This window comes from Brassica napus, chromosome A8, assembly GCF_020379485.1.
Source record: "Brassica napus cultivar Da-Ae chromosome A8, Da-Ae, whole genome shotgun sequence".
NCBI lineage: Eukaryota > Viridiplantae > Streptophyta > Magnoliopsida > Brassicales > Brassicaceae > Brassica > Brassica napus.
The window spans coordinates 15,820,887-15,842,318 of record NC_063441.1 but is presented as its reverse complement, the minus strand read 5'-3'; the positions used below and the strand labels follow the sequence as shown (position 1 = coordinate 15,842,318).

Sequence of the window (21,432 nt, the reverse complement as noted above, 5' to 3'; positions counted from 1 at the left end):
AAGAGAGAGGGGGTCATCCCTCGCAGAAGAGCTGAAGCCCATTTGTAAAGAGACAATTTCTACACCTGTCTTACTATAACTGGATAAACAAATTTCAGATTACACATGTCATCTTGTGATAATTTTTCTTTTTTTTAAATATTTTCTTTTATTTTTAAGAAATCAAGGTAAATCTCTTTCCACGGTTGATGACTCTTCTAGATACTTTTTGCCACATGTTGTTTTATTACTGATTCAGTGCTATAGTTTTAGTTATGTAATTTGCTTATACTGAAATTACTATTATTTACTAATCAGATATTCTACATAAGATACTTAGAGCATCAATAACACATGATATTAAAGGAGTTTTTAGCCTTTGGATCCCACAAAAAACATAAAAACCGGTCCCAAAAGGCTTCAGATAAGGATCAATTGTTGTTGGTTCTTTGCACTGTTTACGGGCCCCACCGATACACGTGGCAATCCACGATTAGTATGCTTTAAAATAAAATTAATTAGACAAAAGAAAAATTAAGAAACCACAATGTGAGTTTTAGGGATAATGCTACTCTTAGCTATAAGGATGCTCTTACAAAAATTTTTTTTTTGTAAAAAAAGCTTTCATTGAAATTTAAAACAAAGTACAAATGTGATTTGTTAGATCACATAGTTTGAGAAAGTGTGATACATGAAGTAGACATAAAAAAGAGCTATAAAAGTTTGAAAACTTAGTACAACTCTTAGCCTAACCAAACTAATATTAGTGCGCTTGATAGGAACCTCGACCTCTACAGCCTCGTTTTCCTTTTCCACGAACTGTCATCCATCCCATATCTTGGTACTTTTGTGTCGGTTTGATCAACCGACCCCCTCTTGTCATGCTTCCAACTTCATCCAAAAGAACTATGTCTGTAACTCACTATAGGCTCGGGAAACAAAGAGAAGATGTGTACGAACGATATATCCAGCAACAAGAAGAAGGAAAATGATTGAATAGAGGACCTCACGAACATTTGGCGATCTCAGATGTGTCGATATCAACGATGACTCATTATTTCGATGAATCATTTCTTTGGACAGAAGAAGATTATGTAAAGACTTACTCGAAATCTCACTTATCAGATTCCTTTGTGGAAGACACAATTTTTTCTGAAGAATTTGTTTAGTAATATGAAAATCACTTTCCATGTTACTAACATCTTGGATTGACTCGGTTGAAAGAGGAGTCATTTTTAAAGGATCACTTGCTGAGAGTATTGTACCCTCATCCATGATAATTTTTGATGGAGCAACAAAATTTTCTTCTAGGGTTGTCTCGATAAATGGGCCCGGGAGCGTTTTTTTTTTTTTTTTTTTATGTCTGCTCTTACAAAATTGAAGAACAAGATGAGATAGACTTTGCCCTATATTAATTACCATTAAAATACAGCTCGACGAATAGAACTTTACTTTAGTGAGTGACTTAATAGCTATACAACAATCCATTACGACATGTAGCGTGCTATGAAACAAGAATTGGTGCTGCAGAACAGTATCGAACTTCATAATGAATCACGCGACCTTGGACCATTTGTATTCGCTATTGTAATTGCGTCGTACAAGAAAACGTACAAGAAAACTAATTGGATACGTTATGAGTAACCTCTTGGGACCTCATTAGATGTTAGTTTAACCTTGTTTATTTTTTTGTCAAGGCTTACCTAATTTAGCTCTAAAACTTTTGTAGCATTACAAACTCGTCTCATTATATATATAAAATTCACATTTTGGTAAAAAAAAAAAAAACTAATAAGGTTGGAATGTATCACTACATGACTTTGATACGCTCTTACCATTTCTGATAAGTCCCCTAGGTATCAACTTTGTTTCCAGAAAGTTGAGTTTGTTTCTTTTCCGAAAACTTACTATGTAAAATAATAATTAAAACTTTACATAAAAAAACGGATGAGTAAAATTCAACGTGATAACGTCTGACCATCATAGATTTATTTTATTCTTTACGGAAAAATGTATGTTTTGTGTAAGCATGTTAAGGAACGAACTAGCTGCTTTGTAAATGATAACAATTTTTTTTTGCCAGCCTAGAGACTATACGTTTGCCAAAATAAGATAATTTTGTTTAAGTTCATTTAGGAGAATTTGTGATCTTCGTTGTTATTAATAGAAATAACGTTCATTATATATCCCAATTCTTTTCTAAAGACCAAATACTATAAAAAACACGTGGAACTCTTTTCTAGAAAAACAATCACGTGAATATACAAAGTTTTGTGACCAAAATTGATGTATTCAAACTGAAAGTGGCCATCTGTTTAGGCAGAGGATTCGATCATCCAACGTCCTCAAATATATTTTTTTGTGATCCTATCCACATGCTAATTTGCTATAAATTCCCTTCCTCTATCTCTTATTTTTCAGACCATTTCTCTTATCTTTCTCTTGTCTTCTTGGAGTATTGGGATCTTACACCACACCAAACAAACAACAACAACAACAACCATATCTTTGTCTTATTTGTATAATTTGTCCCCTTTTCAGCAATTAACAAGGAAAGTAAAGTTTGAATCTGAGTAATAATGGGAGACAGTGTTGGGAAAAGAACATTAATGAATCTTAAGGTTCAAGTGTCGATGAGAGTGTTAACCCTTGGCGCTGCACTGGCCTCCATGGGGCTCATGATCACTAACCGTGAAGTTGCCTCTGTTTATGGTATTGCATTTGAGGCTAAATACAGCGACTCCTCGGCCTTTAGGTACTCTCTTTTGCTCATTTTATCAAGGTGCACTTACTGATCTAATTAGTGAAGATGATGGAATGATAAATCATCAATCCGCATGAAATTGCACCAAATCACACGTTTGGAAATTAATACACGGATGCTGGTAGAAAGATGCAAAAATTGAGAAATATTATAGACGAAATATCCATCTACTATAACGTAGAAGAATATGTAAAATAAATTCATTATTGAATTTCTCATATCTCATTCATATATCTCACTTGAAACCTAGAACATGGACCTTAAACCATTTAACCCGAATCATTATGGGAGACACAAAACCAATTGTTACAATAAACTAAGACATCGAGTATGGTTTGATATGTTACACAGGTATTTGGTGTTCGCATATATAGCTATCTCCGCCGTGACGTTGTTTACGCTTGCATGGGCTTGTTTGGCTGTCCGTAGAGGAGGATTTATTTTTGCACTCTTCTTCTTTGATTTGGTAATTATTTTCTATATGAAATATATATATATATATATATAATTGATACTAAACCAACTAATCTAATCAAACCACTAAACCGATATACATAAACCAATAATATGTAATGTTATACAGCTTATGACGTTGACGGCGTTATCGGCTTTCTCTGCGGCCATGTCGGAGGGATATATCGGAAAGTATGGTAATACACACGCCGGTTGGCTTCCGATCTGCGGTTATGTCCATAATTATTGCAATCGTACTACACTCTCACTCGCTTTGTCCTTCGTCTCTTTTCTACTCTTGTTCGTTCTTACAGTCTTAACTGCCTCCGCTGCTCGTCGTTCCTGAATATTTTCTTCACATTTTTTTACTATTTGCTTGTTCGTACTGTTGAAGTTCTTTTAATCTTTCTTGTATACTTAGATTTTATCAGAAGAAAAGCATAAAAATAAATTATATTGATTCCGTTTATTTATCTTTGAGGTACTCTTGTTACTTGTCATGTATGTGTTCATCTGTTTTTATTCTAGAAGAAATAGTTAACAAACTACTAAAAATGACAGATTGAGATTAAAGATTTATTATAAATCATTTATAGCTAGAAAATGAAATATTAAACAAGATACCGCCGAAAAAGAAAATGATTACTAAAAGAACATTTGTCAACTCTCCTGAAGTATTGACGAAATCATTGGGTTTTTATAATACAATGTGAAAGATAGAATTCTCGATGAAGAAAAGAAGACCAAACACAACTTTTGTAATTTCTATAATGACTTTGTAATTTCTGTTTAATAAGAAGTTTAGCTATTAAAAAAAAAAACAAGATACGGCCGAAAACCAATATAGGTCTTTGAAATAGTTAATTGGGATTGGGTCTAGTTGCAAAATGTGGGACCCCATAGCAACATGTTCCGAAGATAGGTCTGGATCCGCGATAACAAACCTCGGCCACAACATAACAGAAGACTTTTGTTTGCGTCTCAGCTCAGGGAACGGAGCCGTATCCGTGTCCTCTGCCTTAGAACAAAAAGATTCATCTTCTGTACTGGTGGTTGCGTTAGGTCTGTGTACTGCCTTAATCTCCCTCCTTTTAATGGCTTCCCTATCAACCACTTCTCTTAGCTTCAAAGCTCCCTCCATACAATCCACCACCACCAGAATATATCAGGTGACGTTAAAACGTGTATGCTCAACGTATTCCATTTTTGTTTGCTTTCTTAGTAATGTTCAAATATAACGTAATTAGCTTTGTATACTGTAATCATCATCAGGTGTTGCGTAAAGCGTCGAGTTTTCAATCTATCTCCTTTGGTCGTTTCCAGTCTTCAAAGAGGCTCCGTCTTCAAATCAGTTGTGCAGTACGTATAAAAGATTTGTCTGAGTCTCAAAAAGTGAACTATATGAGAAATGCAATAAGTTAGATGGTAATATGTGTAGGCAAAACCAGAGACGGTACAGAAAGTGAGTGACATTGTAAAGGAACAATTGGCTTTGTCCGCAGACACTGCACTCACTGCCGAGTCAAAGTTCTCTGCTCTTGGCGCTGATTCTCTAGACACCGTATGTTATTATACTCTCTCACTCTCTCTCTCCTTTCATATCAACGATTATTTTGTTAGTTATTTAGTTTATTCAAATAATATTGTCATGTGAATATATGGTTACAGGTGGAGATAGTGATGGCTTTGGAGGAAAAGTTTGATATAAGTGTGGAGGAAACTGATGCTCAGAACATTACGACGATTCAAGAAGCAGCTGATTTGATAGAGGATCTTGTTCAGAAGAAACCTGCGGCTTAGGCTTCCTAGACTCTTTTTTTTTTTAATTTCCTTCTGTCCTTTCTTGGTTTCAGAGCATTTATTTTTGCTATATTAGACCATCCGCAACGCGGGTACGTCCGAGTAACTTAGCGCGAAGACCTATGTAAATCCGAGTATTATAATAGTTTAATTTTTTCTTTAGCTAAGAAAGGGTCCGTAAACAAGGAGTTTAAGGACTTAATCCTTACGTATGTGGCAACACCTGATAGGCTAGGGGGATTGGGATGTTTTCGCGTGGGGAAAAAAACCGAGTCAGTTTCTTTCTACTTCTCAAAAAAAAAACTCTCCGCGACATCGAAGGCGATACGGCGACAGGAGAAAGCTTAAGGTAAATCGGAGATTTCACGTCAATATTTGTGCATTTGGAGTTGTTGCATGTTGATTTCATAATTTAGGGTTCTATTGAGAGGTTTAAATCGATTTAGGGTTGCAAATCGATTTGGGGATTTTTTTCGAATTAGGATTTTCATCTGGTTTTGTTATTTTCTTCTTCGCGATTCCCTTTTTTCTTGTTTTGGTCGTTATTAAGGTTCAGATTGAGTTATATATCGTCATAGGGTTGGGTATTGAGTTATAAATCGAGTAGTTTTTGTTCTTGCAGGTGTTGAAATGGAAGAAGAATTAAGAGATATGAAAGCACGGAAAGATTACTACAACATGCTTCATTACGTTGCAGATGCGCAACAGGGTATTCCTCAACTCTGTCCTTGTGGATCAATCACGAAGGAAGTCGTTGATGAAGAGGACACGTACGACTACCTACCGGGGAAAAGATATTTCATTTGCAAAGATTTCGAGGTATATAGTGTAGTCTGTTCTTCACATTATTATTTTTCGAAATGAATTAGCGGTTTAACAATGGTTATTATGTTTGGGCAGAATGACGGGTTGCATTTCAGGCAACCATGGGTTATGGGAATGCAACAAGAGGTTGAGAGGCTTAAAAAAAAATTCTACGAGCAGGAGAAGCTTCTAAGAGAGTGCCAGTCGCTTAAGGTGAGTTCAATAGAAATTGTAACATGAAATTGATAGTTGTTAGTACAACCTTTCGAACATAATGATTGGTTTCTGTGATATATGTTCAGGAGCAGGTGAGGATGCTGCTTAAGCGTGTGACTGAACTTGAGAGAGCCCATTCCGAGGTTAGTGTCTACACTTAGTTATAGTTTTAGAAACCATCATTTATTAAACTTAAGGTTCTAGTTGTAGATAATAACACTAAATCTCTTCCTTGTTTGAACTTTAAAACTTTCTAGTTCAAACGTAAGTTTAGCATATCGTATGCTTGCTTATGGGAGCGCAGCTGACGCCGCTGACGAATATCTCCGACTTGGTGAAAGCACAGCACTTTCGTGTTTAGTTAATTTCACCGAAAGCGTAATACATTTATTTGGAGAGGAGTATTTACGAAAACCAACTCCAGAGGATCTTCAACGACTACTGGATATTGGAGAGATACGTGGCTTTCCGGGAATGATAGGAAGCATAGACTGTATGCATTGGGAGTGGAAAAATTGCCCAACCGCTTGGAAGGGACAGTACACACGTGGATCAGGAAAACCGACAATTGTCTTGGAGGCGGTTGCTTCACAAGATCTTTGGATATGGCACGCTTTTTTCGGTCCTCCAGGTACCTTAAATGATATTAACGTCCTCGATCGGTCACCTGTTTTTGATGACATTTTGCAAGGTCGAGCTCCAAGGGTGCAGTACATGGTCAACGGACACCAGTATGATATGGCGTACTACCTCACGGACGGTATATATCCAAAATGGTCAACATTTATCCAATCTATCTCACTCCCTCAAGGTCCTAAAGCAGAGTTATTTGCAAAATATCAAGAATCAACCCGAAAAGATGTGGAGCGCGCTTTTGGAGTATTGCAAGCTCGATTTGCAATAGTGAAAAATCCAGCTATTTTGTGGGACAAGAAGCAGATAGGGATGGTTATGCGAACATGTATCATACTTCACAATATGATAGTAGAAAATGAACGCAACGGATACACTCAGTATGATACATCTGAGTTTGAAGAAGGAACCTCGACCAGAAGTTCAAATGTGGATGCACCCAGTACTTCCGAGATGCCTCCAAATCTCGCTAATATGCTTCTTATACGGACTCATGTTCGTGATAGGCGTTTACATGAACGATTGAAAAATGATTTGATAGAAAATATTTGGAACAAGTTTGGTAATGATGAAGATGAATAATTATTGTATGTTTACATTTAATCATTCAATAAATAAATTTAAGCTTTAAATGTTTTGCAACTTTCATAATTTTTAATTTCTTAAAAAAAAAAATTCATACAAATTTCTAAGGACTTCATAGTGGTAACACCATTGGACAGACAATTTGGATCAGAGTCCTTAACTATTTAAAAAAAAAAAAAAAAAAAAAACATTAAAATATGGCTAAGGACTCCAATGGTGGGTAACACCATTGGAGATGCTCTTAGACCGTTGGTTACATTTCTTTTTCTGGAAGTTACGATTGGATGAGACAACTTACTGAAGCTGTTCCATTGTAGAGTTGGAAAAGGTCACTATTATTATTATTTTTTTTTTTTTGAATGAATGTTAAATTTTATTCAATCCAAAAAACCCCTTTGTTTACATATTTACAATGCTACATATATAAGAAATTTTTCACTCTTTTCTTAATCTATACTCATCTATGAACTTGCATCTAATCTTGTTGAAAACCAGAAACTGAGCCCATTCTCCATCTTTGCGTCTCCCATTTGCTGAACTGAAGCAAATCTGTTTCTATTATAATATTATTATTATTCTTATGCTGATTATTCTTCAGGTCATGTTCTATCAAAGGTGTATCAGCTCACTGGTGTAGGTTAGCAACATGGGTGTATAACAGTATAAGTGGTGTACATATAAAGCTTATGTTAGCGAGATTGTATTAGAGTATATATACTGAACATACTGTACAGTTTTAATTAATGAGAAGTTTCAACATTCATAACAAATTTTCTTCCATCTCATCTTCTTCAAGCTCTCGTTGCTGTGAATCTTGATATGGTATCTTGATATAGTTCTTCCTTGTTATTGTAATCAATGTAATATGTAACTTTATGGTATGCTCAAAAATAGTCTTGGGTTTACGTTCGATATTTGACTTTTTGTTGTTAAGAAGAAATTCATGGAAAGGCCTTGAAAGCCCTGAAACCACCCTCTGATAATCAGCCCAATGGTCCGTTTTTTAAGTTTACGTTCGGTTCATTGCCAACGCCACATTCACAGGAACGAGACAAAAACACAAACGTGTCCTCAAGTAGACCCCTCTAGTTTACACCTGCAGCGTCTGCATGGTGACGCCACCAACACGTGGATACTATTGCATGATGACGCCATTGACACATGACTCTCTTTCCCCCTCCCTTCTCTTCATATATCTAATCAATTTACAACAATCATAGCTACTTCAAAACATAAACTCATCTCTCTCTTCAACAAGATCATAATGGCGGATACTGCTAGAACCCATCACGACATAACCAGCCGTGACCAGTACCCGATATTGGGCCGAGACCGAGACCAGTATCCTTACGGACGATCAGACTACCAGACGTCGGGCCAAGACTACTCCAAGACTAGGCAGATTGCTAAAGCTGCTACCGCAGTCACCGCCGGAGGGTCCCTTCTTGTCCTCTCCAGTCTCACCCTTGTCGGAACAGTCATTGCTTTGACTGTTGCCACTCCTCTGCTTGTTATCTTTAGCCCAATCCTCGTGCCGGCTCTCATCACCGTAGCACTTCTCATCACTGGCTTTCTCTCCTCTGGTGGGTTTGGCATTGCAGCTATAACCGTCTTCTCCTGGATCTATAAGTAAGCAAAAAAATTATCACAGATATAAATTTTCAATTTGTGTTATATGTATATCTGCACCTTACCAAAAGGTAAGGTCTTAACTAAAGATAATATTTAACAATAATCATATATGCCATGAGAGGACACTAAAACTTAAAAGCATATATACGTAAACATCTAATGAATAAAAATCTGGTGAATAAAATCTTAAGTGTTCATGTGTGCATGTATGCATCAGACCACTATCTTCGGATCAAAGATTTTGGGGTTGCCATTTTACAATATAAGCTCTGGCTAATTGAACATAGACGTTCACTTTTATGTGTGTGTGTGTGTGTGTGATTGAATAGGTACGCAACGGGAGAGCACCCACAGGGGTCAGATAAGTTGGACAGTGCAAGGATGAAGCTGGGAACCAAAGCTCAGGATATTAAAGACAGAGCTCAATACTACGGACAGCAACATACAGGTGGTGAGCATGACCGTGACCGTACCCGTGGAACCCATCACACCACCACTACTACATAAATCACGCAACAGCCCCCAGTAATGTCGATGTCAGGGGAGTCTAGTTCATGAGGAATAAGGTGTTTAGAATTTGATCAGGGTGGGTAATAAAAGGGGAAGCATATATCATCAGTTTTTTTTTCTTTTTTTGTTATAAATAATGTGCAAGTGTGTTTCTCTTGTCAAATGGTACCATGTTTTGTTGTGTTATTCTCTTTGTGGTAAATTGTAAACCTTTTGCTGTACTTTCTTTGCCTTGTTTGTAAGTTGTAACGTCTATATGGAGAAGTCTTGTTCGTCCAACTTATGTTTGGTCTGCCTAGCTTCTTTTTCCTCTTTGAGTAACTACCAAACAGTACGACCACATGGCTCGTCGCACTAAGAGATGGTATGTTCTGAACCGTGACTACAAAAACAATGCGGTTCAATGTGCTGTTTCCGGATTGATAAACCAAAACTGTAAACCGGATTGTTCCCTAGCATTCATATTCTAACCAATTAATTCACTAGCAAGTAACCAAAGACGTAAAGAACAAGCATTATAGAGAGTTACCTCGAGTAAAAAGGCAGAGAAAAAGTCTTCAATGTTGGTTTTCCCTTTCCCTTACGAAATGTCTTCTGGATTTCAAATTGGTTTTCGTGTTTTCATGCTATTGAGTACAATATTTAAATTCCTAACTTTTATGCATATTACTTCAGATTTTCAATCATATTCATTTAAATTCTGTGCTACTTTTTTTTGGTTTATGCAATTATACTAAATGAGAAACTACTTTTATGACTACTACTTATTGAATTGAATGCAATAGAAAACATAGAAATGGTAAGCGTTGTCGTGGAGAAGAAAGGATCAAGCAAAACAAAGCAAAGAAAATCAAGGAAAGTCAAAATATTCTGAGAAAATCCTTAAAAGCACATTTTGTATATATATAACCTGATCTGTCTCCTGGAAATCATCAAACCGTACAAAGAAACCTAAGACACAAGCAAACTCAAAACAGAGCCATTCATTACAACAACAACTTCTTAATTGATCCGAACCGGTAGACCAAAAGAAAAAAAAACAGTTCACCGAGTTAACGTAAAACTTACGAAACCTGTCGGAATAACGCAAGTTCAATTGTCTCATGTTAGATAGAGGAAAAGGGATGCTACGCGCAGCCGGCAGCGGGATGCTACGCGCCGCCGGGAGAGGGATGTTAGGCGCCGCCGGAAGAGGGATGCTACGCGCCGCCGGACGAGCGATGAAGAGAACCGGCGTAGCCAAAGGCGGTATTCAAGATCCCTTTGGTTCATCACCGTCGACAGCAGCTGGGAACGCTTCTGTCTCGCTAGGTGGAGGGTATGTCCATAGAGTTGGATCAAACAATCTGAGAATCTCGGCGGCATCAGGGTCGCTGTTGAATCTTCCGGTGGCTATAACCTCCAGATGGACCGGGGGCGCTTTTTCGTTTAACAGTTACGGCGCTTACGAAGACTTTGAGTGGGTTACGGTGGAAGGAACCGAAGAAGAAGAAGAAGAAGATGACTCTGTTTTTAGCTCTGTTCCTTCTGTTGATGAAGTCGAAGATGCTGTTTCTGCTCTTAAGCAGTAATCATTTTTTTTCTCTTCTGTTTCTTAATTTTTCTATACACTTGAAAGTAATGTGTTTGGTTATATGGATGAGACTATTTGAGTTTTGATTATTGTATCAATGATTAGAATTGACAATTAATCCCATAAAAGTGTGTTCAAAAAAGAAAAAGAAAAAAAATCTCAGACATGTGGATGAGCTTTGAGTGGTAGATAGATATTTTAATACTCACGAGAATTGTCTTGGCTTAGGATAGATTATTTTCAAAGTTAACTTTTTTTCTTTTCCCTATTTCTTTCCTCTGAGTGTGATTGAATTGTCTTGATTTGATGAATTAAAATAAGATGGAAGCTCTATCCAAGTCTATTTCGTTTTGTTTGCTTCCGGAATTAGTATCAATTTAACCAATCATTCCTAGTACCTGAACTTAAACTACTTTGAAAAGTTGTTTGCTAGTTCAACTGCATCATTGTCTTTGTTTATTATTAATCTTCAAAACCTGCGTTCTTGCTTAATGGGAATACGCGTAACTGTTGATTCTTGTTTTTAAGGGTATTCGATGGTGGTGGAAACCAGAGTCCCATGCCCACAGGAATGGTTCATCAAGTTCCTTCGTTTGGGACGGAGTTGGACTGGGTGGAGCCTTCAATGGAACTATGTCATTCAAGAATCTTACAGCCTCATGCTTATGATCACGTTTACAATGCTTTTGACCTACTGCGAACCGAGCCATCCGTTCAGGTGATCTTTTGTTATGTTTTCTTGATTCACTAAGCTTAAGTTTCTGTGTCTTATTTTGTTAAGTATTCATAAAACCCTAAATAGAAACACAATGTGTACCTGAATAACGTTTTGTGCAGAGAATGGTGTTATCATTGTCATCTGACAAAGCAGTGTGGAAGGCAGTGAGGAACAACGAGGTGGTGCAAGAGATTAAGGATTTGTACTACAATGGCATTAATCAAGGTATTAGTATTAATTTAAAGCCTTTTGTTTGAGAGAGTTCTCATTGGCTTGTTCGGTCTTTCTATATTAACAGACGAGGAGAGTTCAGATGATGAGAGCTCAGATGACACTCCACGGAAGAATAACACACCAACAGATTTCATAAAATGGGTATTTGACAGCACCGTGGTTAAGGCCACGGAAGTGTTGAAGAAGATAATAAAGCTCGCGATAGAACTCTTAAATAGTTTCAAAGTTAACAAAAAGAGGGAACGTGGCAAACTCAACAATTGGTTCGAGGAAGATCTCAAGACTTCGGTCTTTCTCTCCATCTTGGTCATGTTGGTCGTGATGGTGTCCCGAGCCTGCAACAATTCTATGAACGATCTAAATTGTTAATAGTTTGCTTTTACCCCCCACCCAATGCATTGGATCTCTTACAAGTTGTAAGTTACAACAGAAGAAGACACTTAGGCACAAATGAAGAGTTTGTTCGATCATGGTTAAAGATTGGTTTGTAGTTACTTAATCCAAGGAGACAATACTCATCACAACAGCTGTTGTCACCCACAAATCTCTCGAAGGCAATGGCTAAGGGATTGGACCGGTCCGTACCAGTTACATCTCTGAGATTAGCAGAGATTTGGTGTTTTACATGTTGATGACTGCTGCAGCTTTCATCTCAGGGTTGTTGCCCACTCAGCTTATTGGAACAGAAGTGAAAGCTATGTTGTCTGGATCATCTGAGGAAGATGTACGTAGTGGCTACATAATCGTCACCAGGACACAAAGCTCCCATTGATGTCATCCTATGAGTTTTGCAATCTCCTTTTTCGATCTTCAATATCATCACAGGAGAGACCATTTTAATTGATTTCTTTTATCATTGATCAATCTCCAAATTTGTAAGGTTTTTTTATCATCGATCACTCATTGTAATTTATATATTTTCACACTATGATCAATTATTTCTAGCATATGCAATTCTGATGAACAACTTTATAGATAACCATCCTATAGTTTTTCTGTAACATTTATATCCATGCACAATTCTGTAGTATAACATTTTCGATGGACATGCTTTCTCTTAACACAACACACGACCACAACCACAACGAAAGATAGAAATAATCTGAAACTTCCGATAAGTTTTATCCTATAATTAGTAGAAAAACATTTCTTCTATCATATCGAACCAAAAACCGAATATAAAAAACTTTAAGCTTTAATCATTATACCACAATACTTCTATAGACTTGCAAGGTTTGAATGAGAATAAAATTACCTCCCCCTCTCCTTTAACTCTGGTAGCCAAATGGGTTAAGATCAAAACTCTTGCCAAATTAAAACAGAAGGATCTAACAAATAATGGTTAAAGCTATATCCGAATCACTTTTATATTTTTCGGCTAAAACAATGTATTTATATTAGAGAAATTTCTTAGGATAATACTTTTTAGTTTTTTCACAAAAATAACATTCAAATAGGAAAATAACTAAATTTTTTTTATTAAAGAATAAAAATAAATTTATCTCTTATGGTTAGTTAACTAATCTAGATTTAGGGTTTAAAGTTAAGGATAGAGACGAACCCACTTATGTACTATGGGTGCATGTGCACCTTTGATAATATTTATACTTTAAAATTTGTGAGGCAAATCATTTAATAATTTGGTAGATCAGATGGTAAAACTTAGATTGTGCACCCCCAATTTATTCAGGTTCGAACCACTCTTATGTCTTTTTTTTCTTTTTAATAGTGCACCCACTAGATAAAATTCATGTCTTCGCTCCTCGTTAAGGAGTAGACTTTTGAAGGTATAGTTTCAAATTAAAAAAAAATAAAAACATATTATTAAAATTTTCAAAATAAAAAAGAGACTATTTTGATCATTTTCCTCATTAAAAACTATATTTATAATAAAAACATAAAAATGACTATTTGAGATAATCATCATTTATATTATACAAGTGGTTTTAATATAGAAAATGATATTCTTTTTTTTTATCAAATATAGAGATAAAATATAAAATTTTCAATTTTTTTCTCACAAATAAAAAGTTTTATTATAAAAATATACATTGAAATAAATTTCACATAAATAATATTTTTATATATTTTAAAATAAAAATAGAAAAGCGAGTTCGAAATGCTATCCAATACTAAATACTCCAACTTAGTTAAATAGGACATTATGCTTTGATTAAACATGTAATTATTTTTCGTAAAACATAATGTTTAAAAATTAAGAAAGAAATAATTTTATTGTTGACCGTATCGCTCTAAATTAAAAAAAATAAAAATAATACTTTCTCTCTTTCTACCTGGAAGAAGATATTGATTTTTCTGCGCTTCCTATACTTTTCCTTGTCCCGATCGAGAAAAAGACAGAGACGCCTGTCCTAAAGAGAATTTTCAACCGACAACTTTGCAGATAATCAGGTTAACGATCGATCCATAGAACTTTGATCTCTTGTTTGGTAATATGCATTTGTTAAAATTGAATCTTCCCAGCTCATTTCTCTCCTCTTCCACGATCTTTACCAGTTTTCTTCGATCTTTGAATTTTGAATTGTTTATGTTTCTTATAGATTCAATTCTAAAAAGAATCAATCTTTCCCTTGTTTTCCGCTGATGGGTAGCTCAATTGTGTGTTGATTCTTCAAAAGTCTCTGCCTTTATGGTCAAAAGAATCTTCTCTTTCTATGTGGCTGCAGATGGGGATCTCGTGCTGATTTTGATTAAATGAGATTCTGGGAGTTACTTTTTGAGTGAAAAGGCTGTTGTTATATAGTTCCTAATGGGGATAAGGTACTTGTCGGTCTCGGTGGCATCAACAGCTCTGAGCTTTGTGGGGCTTCAAGTCTGGACAGAGTTGTCTTTGGATAGGCTTAGAGCTGATGGGCTGATTGCAAAGAACATTTCTTTAGGAGACTCCGAGCATGCGCTTGAGCTGCTTCTGGGATCTTACTTTACAATCGCCCTGTTGACCAATTTTGTGCTCAATGTGTATATTCTTCTTATACTCTCCCTCAAGGTAAGAGTTAAACATTGTTTACCACTTGTTATCATTGCTGTTCGTTGCCATAGTAATGTGTACAGGCGTACTGATTGTTTAATTGTTTCTGGAAATGTTCTTTGACCATTTTCTGTGGTTCTAATGTCTTTAAGCATGTTTTACAGACTCTATTTTTTGGAGATTTATATGGCGTTGAAACTAAAAAGTTGGTGGAGCGACTTGCCAATTACATCATTTACAAGGTAGTGCTGTTCTTACTTTCGTTACTTAATATCTTAACAGCTGCAGGAAAAAAATGTATTAAATGTACTTATAATGTATCAAAAGGAACATAATAGGTTTTGAGGCTTAAGAGAGGTCTTTAATGCCCACTTTCTCCTTTCACTTGTGCGCTCTCATCTTTGTGTAGTGCTTCCGTAATTTGATTCAGATGCGTATGCTGTATGTGTTCTGGATGTCAATAGATTAAATCCCCATTTAACATCCTTTTCTCCTAGGGTACATTTCTGCCGCTGGTGATTCCCCCAACAATATTTCAGGGTGTACTGTGGACAGTTTGGCTGACTGTTCTATGCACTTTAAAGGTATGGTTGTTGACTTTTTGGTAGGAAGTATTGGCGTTCGCGATATACCTAGTTATGAATTATCCTTTTTAGACACCCTCCTAATGTGAATCTTGTAATGTCATGTAGATGTTTCAAGCTTTGGCTAGAGACCGGCTTGAACGATTGAATGCATCTCCTTCCTCTACACCTTGGACATACTTTCGTGTGTATTCAGTTCTCTTCTTGGTTCTCTCTGTTGATATGTTGTGGTATTTCCTTAACCTTTGTGGTATATTGTCAAATATTATCTTCTATCTCTTTATGAACTTAAACCAGAAAAGTCAAATTGACATTCTTGTTTCTCTCTGGACTTCATATATAGTTGAGTAATGTGTATAATCGAGTAGGTAATACCAATAGACCTACATGGACAACGCTCTTCGTGAAAAGGATTTAATTTTCTTCACGTATGTTGCAGGATAAAGCTTTCCCTTATGACATACAATACAATTGGTTCTTCTGTGTATCTGTTGTTACTTTTTGAGCCATGCAGTATTGCTTTTGAGACCTTGCAGGTACTTAAGAAATATCAGTTGTTTTGTCTTGTCCTTCTTCTTGTTGTCCTTTTTTTAGCCATGGTCAACAAAATATAGAGCTGATCTGGATTATTCTGCAGGCGCTGTTAATTCATGGGTTTCAGTTACTTGATATGTGGATCAATCACTTAGTAGTCAATAACTCGGACTGCCAAAGATCCAAGTTTCTTGATTCCATGACAGCAGGTCTTTTATTTTCTGGTGTTATGCCATGGCTTTTTCTGTTAACCGGGAAATGAATTTTCATGGATATTTTTGGTCTCTTACCCTTTGGGATAGGCTCACTGTTGGAATGGAAGGGCCTTCTCAACCGAAACCTTGGTTTCTTCCTGGACATGGCTACTTTGGTAATGGCACTATGTCATTATTTGCATATCTGGTGGCTCCATGGCATTGCCTTTCATCTGGTGGATGCAGTTTTGTTTCTCAACATACGTGTAAGTTTGTCAACTTTCTTTGATATTGTGTCGCCCTCAGGGTTACTTAGCACCTGATTTTTCTATTTTTGTTTTGGCAGGCATTGCTCAGTGCAATTTTGAAACGAATGAAAGGATACATTAAACTGAGAATAGCTCTGGGTTCTCTCCATGCAGCGCTTCCTGATGCAACTTCTGAAGAGTTACGTGCATATGATGATGAATGTGCTATATGCCGGGTATGCTTCTGCTCTATAGAGCTATTTTTTCATACACCTTTTCAATACCTCAAGCTCTTGTATACATTCTGAATGGCCAGGAACCTATGGCTAAGGCTAAAAGGCTTCACTGCAACCACCTTTTCCATCTTGGATGCCTGCGATCCTGGTAGATACCTACATCCTCGGATATTTATAACTGAAACTAATGATCCTGATGATGATGCTTTGATGGTGCTGGCAGGTTGGATCAAGGTCTAAATGATGTTTATTCTTGTCCTACATGTCGTAAGCCTCTTTTTGCTGGTAGAACTGAAAGTGAGGCTAACCCTCGCACGGTTGAAGTCTCAAGGGATGAGCAGCTAGCGCGTCAGCTTGAAAGACAAAACAGTCCTGCTCATCCACTAGCCACTGGTTTATTCCCTGCTGAGATGCCAAGTTCTGTTGAAACTGATCCTTCGAGGTTCACTTCATTCTTCTTCCATGGTTTACTTATTAACTAAATATATGATTGTAAAAGTTCTCACCCTTTTGTTTTTCACAAAATAGGAATTTAGGATTGGATCCAAGCTGGCTGCAGACATGGTCAGACCAGGGCATTGATGTGGCTGGTCCCTCTACTACCGCTTCTAGGTCCGTTGGACTGGGGAGGGTTCAGATGATGATGAGGCATCTTGCATCTGTTGGGGAAAGCTATGCTCAAACTGCACTTGACGATGCTGCTTGGAGTCTATGGCCGATGAACCCTTCACAAGCTTCCACTTCTACTACAACAACCATACCTCCAGGTGCTGGTGGAAGGACAGGTGGTCTGCATCTAAGAACTGTATCAAACGTGACAAATGAAAGCTTGGCAAGTATACTAGCTATGGCCGAGACAGTGAGGGAAGTCATGCCACATGTGCCTGATGAAATTATTTTCCAGGTAAAATTTTAAGTGCATATTTGAATACTCTCTGTAACCTTTGATAGGAAGTGCATATGTAGTTGATACTAGAACATGTTGCGTTTTTTTTTTGCAGGACCTGCAGAGAACAAACTCTGTTGCTGTTACAGTAAACAATCTTCTCCAGATGTGATGATAGTTTGTGTAAAAAATACTGAGAACTTTCTGCACTTTCATTTAAACCTTTAGGTATAGATTAGTTGATTCGGGACATATCCTTGTCCTTGAGTTTATACACCACCCAACATTGTGCATCACTCTTTACTATAGAGAAGAAGAGGCTCTGTTGCTCTGGAGATATCTTGTCACAGTCTCCAGTCTCGAGGGAGAGTGACCACTCTATGCAGCTACCTCTCTTATGTAAGAATGTGTAATTTACAATAAAAACAAGTTAAATTAAAGAATCTACGGTTATTGATCCAATAGTATATCATTAAATGTGTAATAGTATATCATTAAATGTGTAAACTCAGTTTTTTCCTCTAAACTTGAATATATCCTCCTACTTCCTGTATAGTCGCTTTGATACGGTCGGCCATGTCCATATGCTAAGTCCAGAGACCATGTGCTAAGTCCCGAAACCTTATCCTAAGACTTTTAAGAACATGATTAATGGAAATTTTTAAGGTTGGATTCTTAGCAGAATATAAAAAACTCTCTCTTAGATGTCTATCTTTTTCTTATCTAAACACGCTCGTAACGTGGGCCAATATTGTCAATTCAAAGAGATTAAAGAACTATACTGTTATGAGTCTCATAATCTCTGATTACCTTGCGTAGGGTATATACATATATGCATTTATTTGCTTTTTGTAAATCCCTTGTTTAAGTTTTCCGAAACTCCATGGAGCATGCGTTGGAATCCAGATAACGAATCGTTGAATTATAAGGATTACGGTCGTACATGTCCATGTACTAGTCCAGAGACCTTATCCCAAGACTTTTAAGCCTTCCCATATATATTGTACTTAATGTTACAAAACGTTGAAAAGTAGCCATAACTTGCTTTGCAAACCAAGAATATTCTTAGATGACACCAAGTAAACATCTAGATGTACATCTCTTTCTTATGTAAGCACACTCGTAACGTGGGCCAGTATTTTTCAATTCAAAGATATTAAAGAATTATACTACTGTTTTCTATTTCTTGCATCTAAAATCATATATAAATACTTGTAGACCTTTGTAGCTAGTTACCGATCACCATCACAGACTCCCATCAATCATTGGATTTGGCACTGTTAACATTTTCTTTCTTACCAAAAAGAAGCAGCCATGGAAGCCAATGGAGCAAGTAAGCATCACAGCTCTATTATAGTCCCATCTGTTCAAGAGATGGTGAAGGAGAAGCTGATCAAGAAGGTTCCTCAGAGGTATGTACGGTCTGATCTAGACAAAGCTGAGATTGCCTGTGAATCTGGTCTAAAAGCTGAGATCCCAGTCATTGACATGAGCCGCTTGTGTTCTTCAACCACCATGGATTCTGAGATTGAAAAACTAGACTTGGCTTGCAAAGAATGGGGATTTTTCCAGGTAAGTTTCAAAAGTCAAAGCTTCACTATCTTAAAATCATTCTTTACAAAACAACTCCACTTCTTGTATCTTATCTCCAGCTTGTAAACCATGGAGTGGACTCAGGCTTCCTGGAGAAATTCAAGTCTCAGATTCAAGATTTCTTCAACCTTCCCATGGAAGAGAAGAAGAAGCTGTGGCAAAAGCCTGGAGACATCGAAGGGTTTGGACAGGCTTTTGTGGTTTCAGAAGAGCAGAAACTCGATTGGGCAGACATGTTCCATCTCACAGTGCTACCTGCTAGGTTTCGCAAGCCTCACGTGTTCCCCAAGATACCTCTTCCCCTTAGGTTTGCTTCAAAACCATTCTTACTTGCCTCACAAGTCTTTCTCTGTTCTTAAAACTATGTTCTGTTTCTTCAGAGATACACTAGAGACGTATTCAGCTGAACTGAAAAGCATAGCTAAGATCTTGTTTGCTAAAATGGCGGTGGCATTGAAGATCAACCCTGAGGAGATGGAGAAGTTGTTTGATGATGATTTAGGACAGATAATGAGGATGAATTACTACCCTCCTTGTCCTGAGCCTGACCAGGTTATTGGTCTGACTTCACATTCAGATTCTACAGGAGTCACCATCCTTTTACAGGTTAATGAAGTGGAAGGTCTCCAAATCAAGAAGAAAGGCAAGTGGGTTTCTGTCAAACCTCTCCCAAATGCTTTCGTTGTCAATGTTGGAGACATGATAGAGGTAAGTTTTGTGAACTAGAGTAGAGAGAGACCAAATGATATATACAACGTTTGTAATTTGTAAATGGTTTTGGTTTGTCTATGTAGATTGTTACAAATGGGACGTACCGAAGTATAGAGCATCGTGGGGTAGTGAACTCAGAGAAGGAGAGGATTTCTATAGGGGCGTTTCACAATATAGGAACTGGTAAAGAAGTTGGTCCGCTGAGAAGTCTCGTGGAGAGGCATAAGGCTTCATTTTTCAGAAGCATGACCACTGATGAGTACTTCAAAGGCTTGTTCTCACGTGAGCTCGGTGGAAAAGCTTACCTTGATGTTATGAGAATCTAAAGACCCATTGCCTTGTGACCTAAGAAAACTCTTATCTTCTACCACCGTTCTTGCATGTGGTACTATATATATATAGATAGTATATTTTATCGTCTCTTGTTTCATGCAGAGAATTAATAAGAATGTCCTCTTTTACGATCGTTGTTTGAAAAACCGGATCGAGATTTAGGAGACCATAAACATTTTTACCTTAATTCTAACTAGATTTTGACCCGTGCAACCGCACGGGTGTTTGTTTTCACTTTTCTATACATAAATTATTGTTTTAGAACATAAGTGGTATATATTTTTAATGTTAATCATATACTTAAATATTTATATAACTATTTCAAATACAATAATTTTATAATTTACATGTTATAATTAATTAATTGTTTAAACCTTATGTATTTACCACTTCTTATTATATATTTATCTTATTGTATTTGCATTTAGTTATTAAGCAAATTAATATATTCATGAGAAAATATATTTAAAAAATATTTTGAATTTAATTTATGCTAAATTCTGACCCGTATTTCAAAACTGGATTTCTTTTTACCAATATTTTTATGCTTATTCATTTTAAATAATTTATTATTGTATATATAAAAGTGTAAGATATGTTAATTTTTAGACATGTATTATATAGTTTGTTAATTTTAAGTCGTTCTATCATCATATTATATTTTTAATAAATAGTTTATATTTATAAAAATAAAATTTATAAATTTATCAATTGAATATAATTTTATCATATTTATTTTAGTATAATAATTATATTTTAACATGATCATGACTATAAAAGTAGATAAAATAAAATATAATTTATTTATTTTCATTTCTAAACGATAACTTAAAATACATTAAGTTATTTTTTAAATATTACAAGAATTTATTAGAATTTTTAAAATATAATATATAAATATATATTATATTTAAAATGAAAATATATTATGATTAAAGTAGTTACGAAGATTTTATTTTATTAACTTTAAAGAAATACATGTTAATTTTTATACATGTATTATATAGTTTGATAATGTTAACCCATCTTACCAACATATTAGATTTTATTTTTGAACATAAATATTTTATAATTACGAAAATAAAATATATAAATATGTAAATTTAATACAATTTTATTATATTTAGCTCAATATAATAATTTTAATTTAATATGATTGATTATGATTATATAATAACTAAAATATTATAGATTTTTTTTTATTTTTTATTTTATATAACTGA

At 35.9% G+C, this 21,432-nt stretch overlaps 8 protein-coding genes and 1 long non-coding RNA gene across 11 annotated transcripts; 8 read left to right on the top strand and 1 right to left on the bottom strand.

Moving 5' to 3' along the window:
- The first annotated feature begins 2,396 nt into the window (after positions 1-2,396).
- Positions 2,397-3,771, top strand: LOC106359881 (CASP-like protein 1F1). Its single transcript, XM_013799503.3, has 3 exons — positions 2,397-2,734; positions 3,095-3,209; positions 3,327-3,771. The coding sequence occupies exons 1-3, from the start codon at positions 2,559-2,561 to the stop codon at positions 3,540-3,542; spliced, it is 507 nt and encodes a 168-aa protein (XP_013654957.1). The 5' UTR covers positions 2,397-2,558; the 3' UTR covers positions 3,543-3,771.
- Positions 3,772-3,943: 172 nt separating this feature from the next.
- Positions 3,944-5,075, top strand: LOC106359041 (acyl carrier protein 4, chloroplastic-like). Of its 2 annotated transcripts, none has more exons than XM_048737773.1 (4): positions 3,944-4,365; positions 4,469-4,555; positions 4,635-4,757; positions 4,865-5,069. In XM_048737773.1, exons 1-4 carry the CDS (start codon positions 4,084-4,086, stop codon positions 4,994-4,996), a joined length of 624 nt encoding a protein of 207 aa, XP_048593730.1. In that variant the 5' UTR covers positions 3,944-4,083; the 3' UTR covers positions 4,997-5,069. The 2 variants fall into 2 exon arrangements, with proteins under 2 accessions (XP_048593730.1, XP_013654256.3); XM_013798802.3 differs by having other exon boundaries at positions 4,069-4,380; positions 4,865-5,075.
- Positions 5,076-5,080: 5 nt separating this feature from the next.
- On the top strand, positions 5,081-7,285 carry LOC125577071. The gene is made up of 5 exons (XM_048737775.1): positions 5,081-5,345; positions 5,619-5,815; positions 5,897-6,013; positions 6,103-6,159; positions 6,274-7,285. The coding sequence occupies exons 2-5, from the start codon at positions 5,627-5,629 to the stop codon at positions 6,322-6,324; spliced, it is 414 nt and encodes a 137-aa protein (XP_048593732.1). The 5' UTR covers positions 5,081-5,345; positions 5,619-5,626; the 3' UTR covers positions 6,325-7,285.
- A 1,150-nt stretch (positions 7,286-8,435) lies between these two features.
- On the top strand, positions 8,436-9,655 carry LOC106361323 (oleosin 18.5 kDa). The gene is made up of 2 exons (XM_013801051.2): positions 8,436-8,863; positions 9,196-9,655. The coding sequence occupies exons 1-2, from the start codon at positions 8,499-8,501 to the stop codon at positions 9,371-9,373; spliced, it is 543 nt and encodes a 180-aa protein (XP_013656505.1). The 5' UTR covers positions 8,436-8,498; the 3' UTR covers positions 9,374-9,655.
- On the bottom strand, positions 8,677-10,136 carry LOC125577072. The gene is made up of 2 exons (XR_007315393.1): positions 9,906-10,136; positions 8,677-9,758 (listed from the first exon to the last, which is right to left on the bottom strand). It is a non-coding gene; the product is annotated as an uncharacterized LOC125577072 (long non-coding RNA).
- Positions 10,137-10,500: 364 nt separating this feature from the next.
- Positions 10,501-10,947, top strand: LOC106426457. Its single transcript, XM_048737506.1, has one exon. The coding sequence runs from the start codon at positions 10,501-10,503 to the stop codon at positions 10,945-10,947; it is 447 nt and encodes a 148-aa protein (XP_048593463.1).
- A 480-nt stretch (positions 10,948-11,427) lies between these two features.
- Positions 11,428-12,829, top strand: LOC106389173. The gene is made up of 3 exons (XM_048737774.1): positions 11,428-11,667; positions 11,787-11,892; positions 11,966-12,829. Exons 1-3 carry the CDS (start codon positions 11,509-11,511, stop codon positions 12,268-12,270), a joined length of 570 nt encoding a protein of 189 aa, XP_048593731.1. The 5' UTR covers positions 11,428-11,508; the 3' UTR covers positions 12,271-12,829.
- Positions 12,830-14,134: 1,305 nt separating this feature from the next.
- LOC106361325 (E3 ubiquitin protein ligase RIN2) lies at positions 14,135-18,034 on the top strand. 2 transcript variants are annotated; one of them, XM_013801053.3, is made up of 13 exons: positions 14,135-14,313; positions 14,589-14,908; positions 15,055-15,132; positions 15,388-15,474; positions 15,583-15,704; positions 15,914-16,010; positions 16,112-16,217; positions 16,311-16,468; positions 16,549-16,686; positions 16,767-16,834; positions 16,910-17,128; positions 17,215-17,590; positions 17,688-18,034. In XM_013801053.3, exons 2-13 carry the CDS (start codon positions 14,672-14,674, stop codon positions 17,742-17,744), a joined length of 1,743 nt encoding a protein of 580 aa, XP_013656507.2. In that variant the 5' UTR covers positions 14,135-14,313; positions 14,589-14,671; the 3' UTR covers positions 17,745-18,034. The 2 variants fall into 2 exon arrangements, with proteins under 2 accessions (XP_013656507.2, XP_048593729.1); XM_048737772.1 differs by having other exon boundaries at positions 14,304-14,908.
- A 753-nt stretch (positions 18,035-18,787) lies between these two features.
- LOC106361327 (protein SRG1) lies at positions 18,788-20,340 on the top strand. Its single transcript, XM_013801054.3, has 4 exons — positions 18,788-19,144; positions 19,225-19,472; positions 19,546-19,873; positions 19,960-20,340. The coding sequence occupies exons 1-4, from the start codon at positions 18,887-18,889 to the stop codon at positions 20,200-20,202; spliced, it is 1,077 nt and encodes a 358-aa protein (XP_013656508.2). The 5' UTR covers positions 18,788-18,886; the 3' UTR covers positions 20,203-20,340.
- The last annotated feature ends 1,092 nt before the right edge of the window (positions 20,341-21,432 follow it).

Bases quoted from the DNA above. Each gene is read 5' to 3' on its own strand.
- LOC106361323 (XM_013801051.2), top strand. From the start codon at position 8,499: ATGGCGGATACTGCTAGAACCCATCACGACATAACCAGCCGTGACCAG. The intron at 8,864-9,195 runs GTAAGCAAAAAA...GTGATTGAATAG, and splicing joins GTCTTCTCCTGGATCTATAA to GTACGCAACGGGAGAGCACC.
- LOC106359881 (XM_013799503.3), top strand. From the start codon at position 2,559: ATGGGAGACAGTGTTGGGAAAAGAACATTAATGAATCTTAAGGTTCAA. The intron at 2,735-3,094 runs GTACTCTCTTTT...TATGTTACACAG, and splicing joins AGCGACTCCTCGGCCTTTAG to GTATTTGGTGTTCGCATATA. The intron at 3,210-3,326 runs GTAATTATTTTC...AATGTTATACAG, and splicing joins CACTCTTCTTCTTTGATTTG to CTTATGACGTTGACGGCGTT.
- LOC106361325 (XM_013801053.3), top strand. From the start codon at position 14,672: ATGGGGATAAGGTACTTGTCGGTCTCGGTGGCATCAACAGCTCTGAGC. The intron at 16,011-16,111 runs GTACTTAAGAAA...ATTATTCTGCAG, and splicing joins TTGCTTTTGAGACCTTGCAG to GCGCTGTTAATTCATGGGTT. The intron at 16,835-16,909 runs GTAGATACCTAC...TGGTGCTGGCAG, and splicing joins CTTGGATGCCTGCGATCCTG to GTTGGATCAAGGTCTAAATG.
- LOC106359041 (XM_013798802.3), top strand. From the start codon at position 4,084: ATGTGGGACCCCATAGCAACATGTTCCGAAGATAGGTCTGGATCCGCG. The intron at 4,381-4,468 runs GTATGCTCAACG...AATCATCATCAG, and splicing joins ATCAGGTGACGTTAAAACGT to GTGTTGCGTAAAGCGTCGAG. The intron at 4,556-4,634 runs GTACGTATAAAA...TAATATGTGTAG, and splicing joins GTCTTCAAATCAGTTGTGCA to GCAAAACCAGAGACGGTACA.
- LOC106361327 (XM_013801054.3), top strand. From the start codon at position 18,887: ATGGAAGCCAATGGAGCAAGTAAGCATCACAGCTCTATTATAGTCCCA. The intron at 19,145-19,224 runs GTAAGTTTCAAA...TCTTATCTCCAG, and splicing joins AAGAATGGGGATTTTTCCAG to CTTGTAAACCATGGAGTGGA. The intron at 19,473-19,545 runs GTTTGCTTCAAA...CTGTTTCTTCAG, and splicing joins AAGATACCTCTTCCCCTTAG to AGATACACTAGAGACGTATT.
- LOC106426457 (XM_048737506.1), top strand. From the start codon at position 10,501: ATGCTACGCGCAGCCGGCAGCGGGATGCTACGCGCCGCCGGGAGAGGG.
- LOC106389173 (XM_048737774.1), top strand. From the start codon at position 11,509: ATGCCCACAGGAATGGTTCATCAAGTTCCTTCGTTTGGGACGGAGTTG. The intron at 11,668-11,786 runs GTGATCTTTTGT...CGTTTTGTGCAG, and splicing joins GAACCGAGCCATCCGTTCAG to AGAATGGTGTTATCATTGTC. The intron at 11,893-11,965 runs GTATTAGTATTA...CTATATTAACAG, and splicing joins CTACAATGGCATTAATCAAG to ACGAGGAGAGTTCAGATGAT.
- LOC125577071 (XM_048737775.1), top strand. From the start codon at position 5,627: ATGGAAGAAGAATTAAGAGATATGAAAGCACGGAAAGATTACTACAAC. The intron at 5,816-5,896 runs GTATATAGTGTA...ATGTTTGGGCAG, and splicing joins TCATTTGCAAAGATTTCGAG to AATGACGGGTTGCATTTCAG. The intron at 6,160-6,273 runs GTTAGTGTCTAC...AAAACTTTCTAG, and splicing joins TTGAGAGAGCCCATTCCGAG to TTCAAACGTAAGTTTAGCAT.